Raw genomic sequence first — 15236 nt, 5'->3', positions numbered from 1 at the left:
TTTGGAGAGACTGTTTATGATTTATTGGGATTATAAAAAAATGACTGGGTGGATTTTTACCATTATAGGCTGGTTGTTTTCACACACTGCGGCCACACAACTGTGTTCAGCACCTTATAAAAGTGATTTTTGCATAATAGGTCACCTTTACATTTGGTAAGACATGTTTTGTGTCAGAAAGGCCATATGCGAGGGAGTGACAATGACCATGAATATTTAGTGATTCACACCTGAGACACAAAGGACCCTCCCCTAATGGCCCATCAGTGTGACTGTGACTGCGAGGCAGGTAAGAAAGATTGTGAGGAGACTAAAATAATGGGGGGTTTGATTATTTGTATTTTATTTACAACACAGTAAAATAAAAATATACATAATAAAGGTCAAAGACACATTATTGATCACACTGATCTAAACACAGAGACGTGAACAGACTTTGTGTCATTCCTGAAAACAGATTCTGTTCAACACGTGAAACAAGTAAACCATACCTGATATTTCCAGTGTTTGCTGCGTCTTTTCATGGATTCAAGAGAAACAAAAACCATCATCAGTAGTCAAGGAGCTTGTTTTACCATATTTGTGTAGAATTTCAGTGTAGTTGAACATCTGATATTGGTACAGCGCTCTCAGAGGAAAACAGTTTGAAAGTCAGCAGGATTCATCTGTGGTGCAGGAATCAGATCACTAAAGAACAAACAACTAAAACAAAACAAAAAAACATCTGTGAGCATGTTGATATCAGGAGCATCTGTATTATATATATATATATATATATATATATTGTATTGTTGTATTATATAGAGCATAAAAACATCCCTCGCATTGTACGAAATTTAGATACAATGAAAATTGCCTATCATATTTAAAAATGTTTCACTCGATTTCAAACATTTTAGTCTGGAATTATAGTTTGGGAAAAAACCCAACTAGTAAATGGGTTCAAGTTTATGTCACAATAACAACTAATGCAAATAATAAAACATGACTTACTCGTCAGAAATGATCTCCTCCGCTGCTCAAGCTGCGCGTTGTCGCGTTCTTCTTCTGAGGTAAATTCTGGCTCATTCCTCTCAGCACGTCTCTTCCAGAAACGAAAAGTATCCGAGATGAACTTGATGAATCTTCAGACTTTGTTTACGGAGGTGATATGGGCGTTTACAGGTTTGCGCGTCTCACGTGAATGATTACCGTATGAATAGCGTGCGCTGCGCATGATCACATTACAGATAATGAGCTCAGACGGGAAAAACTGGACCTCGCGTTGGTTTCATACAGATTCCTTTATCACAGAATATTTGTTTTCGACATGACTTACTTCATTTAAAAGTAGACACTTCAAGCTTTCTATAGATATCTTTCATGTCTGTGTCAAATATTTGCTGAGTTTCAGTTCATTTTTGTGATGCGTTTCAGAAAGATTTTCGCGGAGACTAAGACAGAAAGCGCATCCTGTTTGTTTTCTTTATTTTACAAAAGCACAAAGTTTTGTTGTTATTGTGAGTGTACACAAATAAAAGTAGACACTTAACAGTTTCGAATGATGTATAACACTTATATGTGTGACCAAAATCGAAGTATTTTTAGTGTCTTTCGCACTGATCAGAAAAAAAGCGAGCTGGTCGCGCCGGCGCGACCGTTGACCTCAGGGGGTTAATGAAGGTGATGTTACACTAAAAATCTATTCATACAGAAATCCACACAATTCCAAAATTTTTTCTCATATTCATTCATTTCCTGTCGGACATGTTGAACACAGGTTCTTTGGGACCCTGATGGGGTTAAACATCTTAGTAAAGCTCATCAGCAATTTAAACAGTTCAAAGCAATTACACAGAACTAGTCAATAATTACTACCCATTTCAGACATTCCAACACTAATGAGATTTTTTTTAAGCTTACCAGAGGATATGTATGTGCCTATATGTTTTGAATGATGTTTCTTTTCTTTCTTTCATTTTTACATAAATTGGAGTTTCATCACTGGATTAAACAAATTAAAGCAGGTGCTGCAGACCTGCTTAAACATCTATATATGAACAAAAACTTACATATCACAGAACTTGACTCTGATTTACTTGTTCACATTCTCTTCACAACTACTTGGTTATCTTCTTGGTAGAGATTTTCTATCAATCTGCAGTATACAATGTCACAATTACTTTTCCAACTTTGTTAAATCAGTGCAACAGTGAGGCTTCCTGAGGTGTTGGGACAGCCACATGTCTTACCTGACTTGCTCTTGATTCTCTTGGATGGCTGTTTCTTTTTAATGTACTTGGCGGAGTCCTGCTGCAGTGGTGGTTCCTCCTCCTGCTCAACTATCGGTTCAGGGATGGACTCACAACCAACTGCAGAACAACATAAAAATATTCATCATTAATTATAAATTACTGGTTAGCATAACTCTGTACTCCACTTAACACTGTAAAGTCTTCAGTATCCTGTTGCATGCATGCATTTTAAAATATCAGCATAAACAAAACTTTGCTGACAAACTTGTACACATGCCCTTTGATTGATAGTTCAGACTTTTTAGTAAGTAAAAGTTTAGTATAATTCTAAAACTGTCCACCTTTAGGTTGTGGTACATGTGTGTTTTTGCTCTAAAATCTAAAAGATTTTTTAGAATAGGCTTTTTGAAATCTGAGAATAAAATATTATACATCAAGCTTTTGAGGAACGTTTAATGTACATCTCTCAATCATCATGATATTGCATTGCATTATAAACATTGCCCCAACAATAAAAACTACAGAGCTCTGATCATAAAAATATCATCTTTCTAAGACATTTTACTAAGAGATATAGAGTAACAACTGATATTTATATGCATTTAATGCAAATAGTCTACTATACTGTTATAAAAATTTCATTGATTTACAATATTGATTTACAATATTTACACATTTTGCTCAGTTTGGACTTCTGAATAAAGTATGAATAAAGTATGAGCTCCATATTCTCACTATATCACTATACCATAAACACCTTATTTATCAAATATGATAACTTATATAAACACATATGTACTTTAAAAAAAATATTTTGTTGTTTCAATAAATGGTTTATTTAAAAAAAAAAGGGGGGAAAAAGAAGATTTTTTTGGAGTATTATTTCATAAGTCAGGCTTTACAGGGTTACATTCTACTCATTGAGCAGTAATGTGAATTATACTTTGTGCTTTGTGTAATAGAAAAGCCATATTGACACACTGTTGACATATTTAAAATTTCTCCAAACTGCTGGCAAAATGGGTTCAAGTTTATGTCACAATAACAACTAATGCAAATAATAAAACATGACTTACTCGTCAGAAATGATCTCCTCCGCTGCTCAAGCTGCGCGTTGTCGCGTTCTTCTTCTGAGGTAAATTCTGGCTCATTCCTCTCAGCACGTCTCTTCCAGAAACGAAAAGTATCCGAGATGAACTTGATGAATCTTCAGACTTTGTTTACGGAGGTGATATGGGCGTTTACAGGTTTGCGCGTCTCACGTGAATGATTACCGTATGAATAGCGTGCGCTGCGCATGATCACATTACAGATAATGAGCTCAGACGGGAAAAACTGGACCTCGCGTTGGTTTCATACAGATTCCTTTATCACAGAATATTTGTTTTCGACATGACTTACTTCATTTAAAAGTAGACACTTCAAGCTTTCTATAGATATCTTTCATGTCTGTGTCAAATATTTGCTGAGTTTCAGTTCATTTTTGTGATGCGTTTCAGAAAGATTTTCGCGGAGACTAAGACAGAAAGCGCATCCTGTTTGTTTTCTTTATTTTACAAAAGCACAAAGTTTTGTTGTTATTGTGAGTGTACACAAATAAAAGTAGACACTTAACAGTTTCGAATGATGTATAACACTTATATGTGTGACCAAAATCGAAGTATTTTTAGTGTCTTTCGCACTGATCAGAAAAAAAGCGAGCTGGTCGCGCCGGCGCGACCGTTGACCTCAGGGGGTTAATGAAGGTGATGTTACACTAAAAATCTATTCATACAGAAATCCACACAATTCCAAAATTTTTTCTCATATTCATTCATTTCCTGTCGGACATGTTGAACACAGGTTCTTTGGGACCCTGATGGGGTTAAACATCTTAGTAAAGCTCATCAGCAATTTAAACAGTTCAAAGCAATTACACAGAACTAGTCAATAATTACTACCCATTTCAGACATTCCAACACTAATGAGATTTTTTTTAAGCTTACCAGAGGATATGTATGTGCCTATATGTTTTGAATGATGTTTCTTTTCTTTCTTTCATTTTTACATAAATTGGAGTTTCATCACTGGATTAAACAAATTAAAGCAGGTGCTGCAGACCTGCTTAAACATCTATATATGAACAAAAACTTACATATCACAGAACTTGACTCTGATTTACTTGTTCACATTCTCTTCACAACTACTTGGTTATCTTCTTGGTAGAGATTTTCTATCAATCTGCAGTATACAATGTCACAATTACTTTTCCAACTTTGTTAAATCAGTGCAACAGTGAGGCTTCCTGAGGTGTTGGGACAGCCACATGTCTTACCTGACTTGCTCTTGATTCTCTTGGATGGCTGTTTCTTTTTAATGTACTTGGCGGAGTCCTGCTGCAGTGGTGGTTCCTCCTCCTGCTCAACTATCGGTTCAGGGATGGACTCACAACCAACTGCAGAACAACATAAAAATATTCATCATTAATTATAAATTACTGGTTAGCATAACTCTGTACTCCACTTAACACTGTAAAGTCTTCAGTATCCTGTTGCATGCATGCATTTTAAAATATCAGCATAAACAAAACTTTGCTGACAAACTTGTACACATGCCCTTTGATTGATAGTTCAGACTTTTTAGTAAGTAAAAGTTTAGTATAATTCTAAAACTGTCCACCTTTAGGTTGTGGTACATGTGTGTTTTTGCTCTAAAATCTAAAAGATTTTTTAGAATAGGCTTTTTGAAATCTGAGAATAAAATATTATACATCAAGCTTTTGAGGAACGTTTAATGTACATCTCTCAATCATCATGATATTGCATTGCATTATAAACATTGCCCCAACAATAAAAACTACAGAGCTCTGATCATAAAAATATCATCTTTCTAAGACATTTTACTAAGAGATATAGAGTAACAACTGATATTTATATGCATTTAATGCAAATAGTCTACTATACTGTTATAAAAATTTCATTGATTTACAATATTGATTTACAATATTTACACATTTTGCTCAGTTTGGACTTCTGAATAAAGTATGAATAAAGTATGAGCTCCATATTCTCACTATATCACTATACCATAAACACCTTATTTATCAAATATGATAAAAAAACATAAAACACATATGCACTTTTAAAAAAATATTTTGTTGTTTCAATAAATGGTTTATTTTAAAAAAAAAGGGGGGAAAAAGAAGATTTTTTTGGAGTATTATTTCATAAGTCAGGCTTTACAGGGTTACATTCTACTCATTGAGCAGTAATGTGAATTATACTTTGTGCTTTGTGTAATAGAAAAGCCATATTGACACACTGTTGACATATTTAAAATTTCTCCAAACTGCTGGCAGATCAGCGTGCACCTGCTAGACTCTATCAGATGGATTTGACACTCAGTGCTGAGGATCAGCCAGAATTAGGAGTTTTGAAGGGGACTGATGAATCAGCCTCTTACGTCTCTCGGGCCAGCCTCTTACCCACAATCCTTTTGGAGTTTGTTTCCTCTTTTTTACACCACATACCCCAAATAGACAAATCGGGTGAGACTGCTTACTTTCCTGAGAAAAGCTTATCATAATCCTCCTCTAATATTTACACAGACCTCAACAGGCTGTTCATTTAGGAGCACTATTTCAGATCAGAGACGCAGGTCTCATAACACAGGTATTTGTGTAGATGTACGGCAGCCTTACAGCAGGAGGGTTTGTCTGTGATCGACACTTAACTACACCTACAACTGAACAAGAAGAATGCTTTCAAATGTTACAAAAACAAAACCTGATATCTGCTAACAAGCAACTTAATAGTTTCTGGTCTCAGCCTGGAACGAACTCTTGGCTCTATTTATGGTTTCAATTCATGAGAGAAGCAAGACACAAAAAAAATGTGACTTGTTTTATCTAAAAGATTTACTTTAGCCTAGACCTGCCTTAGTATCTCCTCTCATGTGTGTCACTGGGTTTTATATTTGATAATGAAGTCCTGTTTAAGGAAAAGGACAATTAGAAGTTAATTAGTCAAATGGCAAAGAAACGCACTGAATAGTTCTTGTGATGACATTTCCTCCAGAAAAATTGTTCAATCAGGAAATTGTAGTGAGTGTTGAAAGCAGGCAAAACCATGTTAATGTGCTACGTTCCACACCACTCAGCAGTTCTGCACCATAAATTTGAGGCTCCTATCAACAACTAAGTTGTTGTTTCTTCTAGATGTTTCCACTTCACAGTTGGTCACTGCTGTAGAAGCACAGAAATCTGCTGAAATCATCAGATGAATTGCAGTAAATATAAGTCAATATGAGTTTTTAGTCCTACTGCCAAGGTTTTTATTTACAGAAAGTTTAGCGATGGATGATGTGTCTGGAATATTTTAATCAACTAATTAGAGGAGATGCCCATTTAATACTGAATATAGTATTTTAAGCATTACAATGAATAGGTTTATTACAACACTTTTTAAAATGCATTCATTTAGCTTACATATGATGATTATTACTCCATGGACTACTTGCACAACTACTTCCGCGTTCTAGTACAGCTCGGGAGTTTCCAGTCAGCGTTTAGCACACCTACATACAGACAGTTTCTCATGAGAATGCAGATTATTACCAAGTTTTAGGGCTGGCATTTAAAAAAATTATAATAATAATAATAATTTATCATATTCTCTGCATTAACATGAATTACCCTCAACCTGTTGAAATGTTCCTATAAATATGCTTTATGAATAATAAATATATTTCCCCAATATATTGGTCCAGCGATTGTCTTCTCATTAACAGTATTTTTCTCTTACTGATCATATTTCATATCTGTTGAATTTACAGTTTTAAATGAATTTGACTGATAAACACCCTTCTGAAAATTAACCATGGTTTTACTGTTGTAAAAGTGTAGTAACCATGTTGCGGATTACCATTTGAATAACCACAATTTTACTACAAATACCATAGTTAAACTATGGTTAGTGTAGCAAAACCTGGGTTAATTTGTGGTTACTATGGTTTAACTACCATTGCAATTTTTTAAAATTTTATTTGTAATAAAACCATGGCTAATTTTCAGTATTGCTGCGTTGTGTGTGCGTTGGTGCTCTTATTCCAGGGTTTAAAATGACTGAATTAATGTGCGGTAACTGCCTTAAAGAAATTTAACGATGTTAAACATTTCATTTTAAACAGCAAGGCGTTGACAGTGCGACTACTTTGAATATTCATATTTTGGCATTACATACAGTGAAATGATTGTGAATAAAAAATGACAGAGAATAGTGACTAACATATTTAATACAGATAAATAAAGGTTCATTCTGATCTTATTCATCACACACTGCAGCTTTGCGATTACTAGTTTAGAGCACTGACACCCTGTGGTGAAATAATCACATATGTTTACCAGCCACTGCTTTCTCAGACCAGCTTTTGTTGGATTAAAACTTCACGTTCCATCGAATTTGGAAAATTCTGTACACAGTAATCATCAGAATATCGCTTTGCTGTCTCTGAATCTCTAAATATGGCTTGCCTTTAACAAGTGAGCCAAACACTGACTCCTCCATGAACGAACCATGACCTCCAGTGGTTCATTCAAAAGAAGATCTTAAAGAAAATGAAACGAAAACACAAGGTCCCTCTGATACAAAAATTACGAATGCTGAAGCATTATCTCAGAGGCAGGTGCTCAGGGAGTGTAGCAGTCCTCCTATGTGATGTCATCACTTCAACGCAAGGTCAGGTGAGGGAAAACTGGACTCAGAGAGGGGAAGGCAGACAGGAAGACACAAATCAGACAGATAAAACAGCCAGGTCACAAGTGTGTGTATGAGAGAGTGTCAAGAGATTGAATTTAAACTTGAAGCAATGGAACAACACGTCCTGCAGACATATTTCATCAGACAAAAGCAATTTAAGCAGGATTCTCTGAGATTAGTCACTCATTCTCCTCCACACGACTGGCAACTGACCAAACACTGTGTGCTCAGACATCCTGCCATCTGAAGGGAGGATAATATCTACACACCCAGTGTCCAAACACCAGAGAGAGAGAGAGAGACAGTCCGAGACTTCAGGGAGGACAGGCGTCTGATAACAGAACCCATCGAGTTAATCATTCACACATTCCTCAGGGATCTCTGCCGTTTTATGTGTCCTATAAAGTAAAGCTCTATTCTTTCTATCCTAGTTGCCCATGCACGTTACTACAATAGCATTAGTGTAACATGTGAATGTAAAATGAAAGACAAAACAAGACTTTTACAATTTGACACTTTGGTGAAAGGCTGTTTTTCATTGCACTGGTCAAGTTTGAGACTGATTGAGTGATTGAATGATAGATTGATTGATTGATTGATTGCATAGAATGTGTTCTTTCAGGCTAATGGAAAGAGAACATCCAGAATACACATTAAATGATTATTTTAATACACTATCTATATTTGTGTCTGTAGATTTCAATTACAATACACATCTTTAAAGGCAGCTTCCTCAAAATGAGTTTTTTCTCATGCACTAAAACAGAAATCTCTACTTCAGGACCTGGCTTTATCCAATCTTCAGATTTCTGTTTTGGACATTTTTAATTAGATAATGTGAATGCAGAGTCTTTTAGCTGCACAAACATACACAAGTGCATTCACACAATCTGGCAGTTTTGAATGCTAGTGTGCACATAAAAAATGTGAGCACTTGCATTAAAAAAGTAGGCTATTTCAAACATGCAGCAGATTTTTTAATGAACTGTCAAAAACACATCAAAATTGGTAAACGCGTTAATCACCATAAAAAAAATTAAAACAACACGTTGAACATTTTAAATAAATCTAGCATGTTAAAAGCTCATTCTGACAGCTCAGTTGATAATACAAATGTAATTCATCCTACAAGATGAAAACAGATGTTCCTATCTGGAGCTGTAGCCTCATTACAATCTGTACTGCTGCAACATAGGAAGTAGGCCTATTATTAATACCTTGGTATGGCATGAGTAGCAAAGCTTTAAAGGGGTCTTAAATATAGAACTATGGCTGTTACATAGTGGGAACTAGTCTTTTATCTCTGCGTGCATCGCATATGGAGTACCCCAAGGTTCTATATTGGGCTCCAAATAATGCCATTAGCTCCTGCCCTACTCGTTTTAAACATATTGGCTTAAGTTTTACAATGAAGACCCTTCAAGCCAAAAATGACTCCTCTATGCATGAAAGCTTCCAAACTAAGATATTTCTGACCTGGCATCATGATGGTTGTAGGGACATTGGCTTCTGAGGAGAGAGAGAGACGGCCACCCTTGCCCAAGCGGTCACAGAGCAGCGTGATGTGTTTCTTCAGGCGTGACGTGTCTTTTGGGATGGTTAGCGGCCCGGTGCTCAAGCTGATGGCCTGATCTTTGGGGCTGCGTGACAGACACGTTTTTAAGAGGTGGGAGACGGCTGCATCAACACTCTCCTCCCAGCCCTAAAAAACATATACAACATGAGCCTTTCAAATAAAAGAATTCATCAATTGAAAATGAATAAACAAGGTCCTGTTGGAGAGTTTTGTGTTGTGGTTGATGTGAAGTTTATGATTTTCACACTTTCACACTAGTACAAAGCAACAAGAAATGTTTAAAAAATCTCTCAAACTTTATGAGTAGATCTTAAATGCCTCTTAATTCATTTTTATTCATTTATATTTACCTAAGTCTATTGTCTTTTTTTTAAATACTTTCTCATCCTTTGTTTGCAATCATCTGATGTTTTTATTCAATGAGCCACAAACACTCCACTTAATTTTTCTAGCCACATCTAAAACTTGATCTACATACAAACAAGCCATAAACTTTTAAGTGGAATTTCTGTGTGAGTACATGTTTTTTTAGCATGGGTTGTGAAGTAGGTTTTGCCACATGCCTCATGAATAGAAAGTTACTCCCTGTGAACGGAGATTTTTTTTTTATGTGTGTGCATCTTTAAGTCTGGCCTGCAGCATCTCCAGCCCACCCTTTTGCCGTCAGGCAGGCTAGAGAGGCTCTGAGAGATTGGCCGGGGTGTTGACAGGCAGGTGGAATGTGGGAAGACTGTGTCACCATACAGACAGCCCTTAATGAGATCTAATAGCAGGTAATCAGCCTTGTTACGCTGATGACAGGGACGAGCCCTTTATCGACTACAGAAGATAAAGGAGAATCAGAGGGACAGGAAGAGGAAGACATTGATAAATCAGATAAAATCTCCAATGGAGCAAATTAGCAGATTACACAAGCCTGAGTAATAAAAGACGCTCAAGACACATGACTGCTGTGTGTTTTGGCATACTGAATCACACTCTCTATGAATTATCTACAGAGAGTTCAGAGATCCGAATATTGTTAACAGTCCTGAGTAACAAACCCTCTCTAGATAAAAGAAAATTACCATGTGTGAATGTATGGCTGAGGAGGATCCAACAGACAAAGACTAAATTATTACATTTTCTGAGTGTTGCTTGACGGTACAGTATACAGGGATGCCGTGGATGTCAGGGCATTGCTATGTGGTTGCTAAAATGTTCTGGGTGGTTGCTAAGGCATTGGTAGGTGGTTGCTATGTGCAGTGGCGTAGCTTTGTCATAAAAAGTGGTGGGGACAGTGGTGCATTGGTTGCTTGGGCTGATTCAAGCAATGTTTTGCATGTAGGGTGACCAGACTAAGGCAACCAGGTCTTAAATTGGATGGAACTCCAATATACTGTTTGATGTCCGAATGAGATTGTTAGTGTGTCTTCTAAGTTAAGTGTGCATTGTTGATAATTATTTAGATGAAAATATATTATTTGCAGGCAGAATGTGATTTCTGCAATTTAGAACACAATTCAAAGCAATTTCACAAGCAATCATTACTGTCATTACATTAAAATGCAGCACATCATGGAACAAATATACCAAAAGCAGTACATTAACTACTTATAACTGAATTTACAGCTTAAATTCATGTAATTTTTTTTACCTTCAGGATAATGATTTCATGTTATTTGTGTGCTAAACTAAATTCATGAGAGTAGCATATAGGGCTGCACAATTTGGGGGAAAACCCTAATACTTTCATTAAAATTGTTATTGTTAAATTGCGATTACCGGTATTCAAATGCTTCAAGGCCTTTAAGCACATACAAAAAAAGACATTACATACTACTTATGGTGCTTTTCCACTGCGTGGTACGACTCGGTTCGGCACGGCTCAGTACGGCACGGCACGGCACGACAATACATAACTACAATAACTTTGTCTAGTGCTCTTATGAAAGTTTATAGCATGATTTGTGAAAATGTAACTATACTGAATGACATGGCATAGACTTCTTCGTGGCTAGTTTTTGCGTATTTCAATTCATTCTGTAACCTTCTTGTTCTACAGATCTGTGTGTACTGGTGTTAAATGCTACTGTTTTTGACAGCGTTGATAACGTTTATGACAGATAATATCATGATAATTTTTGCGTTTCCCTTACCGAATGTCGTATCCTGTCAGCAAAAACCTGTCCATGGGCTTTTTTGATTGCTTTCAATTTAAGTGCCGGTGCAGTGTTGCCAGATATTGATACTAAAACAAACATAAAAAATACATAAAAATAAATAAAAGATACATAAAAAATAAATAAACCGAAATTATTTCCAATCTCTTCTTGAAAATATGGTAAGATAAAGATATCGCTGACTCTAAACTGCAACTTCCTACTTTATTAACTTTCTACAGTGTTAAATTAAGAGGAAAAGACATTTCCAAAAACGCTTATAATAGCTGGATCAGGCTGCTCCTGCGCCCTCACTCACAACTCTCTCAAGCCTCGTTCACTCCACCAGCGTATCGCATCGAATCCAGCGATCATTTTCATACAGGGACGCTAAACATTCTTGCAAACTGTCTAAACTGAATTATACATGTCATGCAGGCATTCATATGATGAGTTTAACAGCAAATTAGTAATTCAAAGAACAAATGTTATTTTTGAACATGAAAAATGTACAGAGGTCCAGACCTCGGTGGCCTCATAGCTGGTTACGGGCTTGCTTAGCGTTAGTCTGTTTTTTTTACAGACTAACAGATGCATAGTTATAGCTATTTTTATGTTTGGCCTATTAAAGCACCACACAGTGGTCAAACTCCACGATTATTGTCATGTGACCTCAGATTGAGGTCTTACATACGCACATCGAGTTTAGTGTAAATATCTCATTCTGTTAAAAAGTTATAGCTATTTTAGGAAAAGTGGCCCCACCTGTTTCGAACATTTTGGCATCCCTTTGCGACAGTGAGTCAAACTCAAATTTGTTTTTGTTTTTTTGGATAATTATCAATATTCACTCTCCAGAGATTTTTTCTGCACTGATTGGGTGAAAAACCTAGTTTGAAAAAGTAGGTTTTTCAAAAAAATTAAAAATAGCCGAAATCCACATGTGTTTTGTTTTCATCTTGAGCGAAGGCCATTCCCATGATATGAGACACTTAAGTCTGCAACAAGTGGTTTAGGAGTTATGAGCGATTTCATACTTTTGGTCGCTGTAGTGCCCCTATCAGGCTGATCTGGGCGAGCCTTGGTGACGTTGTAGATGGGGTAGGTACTACTATCCCTCCAAGCTTCAGGTCTCGACGCCTTACAGTTTGGTCTGCCCGATCACTTTTAGGTCAGAATAGTGATCTTTGAAAATCTTAACTATTACAATAGGGTTTCAGCACTACACGTTTGAACCTCTAATTATTAAATGTTTCTTAAATGTTTAAGAAAAAATACTTTACAACTGTAAAGAAAATGTTTCACTCTGAAACATGAAGCACACACACATATACACACATATACATACATATATATACACATTAGGGGTGTAACGGTACATATATTAGTATCGAAAATTTTTGGTACGGGTCTTTCGGTTTGGTACACATGTGTACTGAACAAATACAGCGTTGTTTTTAAGCACTGCATGAGTGGATCTTCATTGAAAACTTCCAGTTTCATATATTGTTACTTTTGATAAGAAATAAAGTCTCATCTTTCAAATTATGTCTTTTTTTCCCAGAAAATTCACACAATAAATGCTGTTTTGATGTGTCGTGTCATCGCTGTATAAACGCCTCCGTTCAAAAGGCAGCGCGATCATCTCTTCCTCTTTACTACTAGTTTTAACGCAAAATAAACATCTCATGCCTCATATAATCGCTCAATCAGTGTTTAGACCGCGGAAAGATGGCAATAAAACAGCTTCTAAACAAAATGTCACGTAGCATTTCATTTACCTCAGGCAGGTCATCAGTGTCTACAGCTCGTTAGTGCGCTATTAATGAAGTCTAGAGAAGAGCATTTTGCAAACTATTAGACTATATAATCATTACATTTTACTTCACCTGTTAGTGATGTCTTAATGTTTAAATAAATCTGTTATGAAACAAGTTTCAGCCACTGTGTAAATTATCATATTTCAACAACAAATTAAAATTGTATAATCTAGCAGTTAATTTAAAAACTGCATTATGTGCAATTTACATGTTTTGCACACATTTTTTTTAAGTTGAGTGTTGATTATTATATTTAAAAATAAATAGTAATTACATTTAAGTTTGGGCTCTGTTGTTAATTGTAACCTTATAGTAATGTAAAAGGGCTCCCTATAGTTTAGAGCAGAATCTAAGGTAGATTTTTATCCCTAAGAAAATTTTTATTATAATTAAATTTATTTAAAGAAAGAGCAATTTGTTCAGTAAACAACTGTTTAATATTTAAAAAATGCAATTTTATATTTAGTCTTCCCCCTGCTGTACCGAAACCGCACCGAACCGTGATGTCAAAACCGAGGTACATACTGACCAGTCATGTTTGTGCACCGTTACACCTCTAATATATATATATATACATTTTTTTAAATAAATCACGGCCTCGATTAATTCGATTAATTGTGCAGCCCTAGTGGCATATTTGATTTGTTTGTAAATTGAAAGCACTGTTTATTTCATCACTTTGATAAAAGAGTGTGTATGCACTGCGGTGTGTGGACTGTGTGCACATAATAACACAGTTTAACTTTTTTTAAACTTCCCATTATGTGTGTGGCAAAGTTTATATATCAGGTCCCTCATAATCTGGATGGTGTAAATGTTTTTTTTGTGTGTGTGTGTGTGTGTGTGTTACATATACTGTATAAACAAAATTATGAAGCATGACAGATTAGAGATATTTATCTGTTTTACATGCTATTGCAAGCTATCAATGGCTTTCAAAAAGTGGTGAGGACTGAATCGACTTCAAAGTCAAAGTCAAAAGATCACACCGGCAAGTTTTGACGATATTATGGTCTCGGTTGATATGGCTCGGGTGCCTTCTTCAATTGAAGTCTATAGGATTTTTCCGTCCAACAAGTTCAAACATAAAACAGTAATAGCACATCTTTTCTATCATGTGTGTTACATATATTCTGATATCAGGAACAACACAATGCTATTGGAGTCTGGTTTCACCATATTAGAAGACACATCCTACATTACTGGAGCCTTTGAAATTGAGATAAAGCATTGCAGGAATTCTACTGGCTGAGTGGGACAATTTTGTTTTAAAGAAACAAGCTGTAAGGAAGGGTGAGTCAACCTAGAGAAGGATGCCACTCATGTATTTGTGCACATTCATGTATGGTTTTCCCTATATTTCTGTTTTTTATTTGCAGTGTTTTGAAAAGTTTTTATTCTAATATTTATATTTTATTCAATTTCAAAAGGTTATTTAATTCTATTTCAATTAACAAATTCAATTAAATTTATTTTAATTTTAATAGCTAAAAAACACTGAAGGGAACGAAGTTGGAGAAAATTGTGTGGAGTAAAATGTGTAATGGGGTCAGTAATGCTCACTGTGTGTTTATGTGTCACATTTGTATTATAGCTTTTTGTGCTTCAGCACCCATGTCACCCAACACCTGGAAACAGATTCTCCAGATCAGCCAGACACAGGTTGCTCATTCAAGAGGGTGTCTAATGTCAAAGGCTCGGTCGGTCGGTCGGTGGGTGTGTGTGTGTGT

The 15236-nt window shown here is 35.9% G+C and overlaps 1 protein-coding gene across 1 annotated transcript in view; it reads right to left on the bottom strand.

The window, feature by feature from the left end:
- Positions 1–4449: 4449 nt before the first annotated feature.
- LOC107720170 (protein PTHB1-like) overlaps positions 4450–15236 on the bottom strand; it is a 90060-nt gene continuing 79273 nt past the window's right edge. Inside the window, exons 19-22 of the mRNA XM_016527803.1 lie at positions 10199–10275; positions 9446–9671; positions 4549–4668; positions 4450–4454 (exon numbers count right to left, since the gene is read on the bottom strand). Coding sequence (XP_016383289.1) covers positions 4450–4454; positions 4549–4668; positions 9446–9671; positions 10199–10275 — 428 coding nt within the window. The remainder of the gene's footprint in view (positions 4455–4548; positions 4669–9445; positions 9672–10198; positions 10276–15236) is intronic.

The sequence above is a fragment of the Sinocyclocheilus rhinocerous genome, unplaced genomic scaffold (genome assembly GCF_001515625.1).
Source record: "Sinocyclocheilus rhinocerous isolate Xijiao unplaced genomic scaffold, SAMN03320098_v1.1 scaffold1683, whole genome shotgun sequence".
NCBI classification, from domain to species: Eukaryota; Metazoa; Chordata; class Actinopteri; order Cypriniformes; family Cyprinidae; genus Sinocyclocheilus; species Sinocyclocheilus rhinocerous.
The sequence above is the reverse complement of the archived record's forward strand: the minus strand, read 5'-3'. Positions and strand labels throughout refer to the sequence as shown.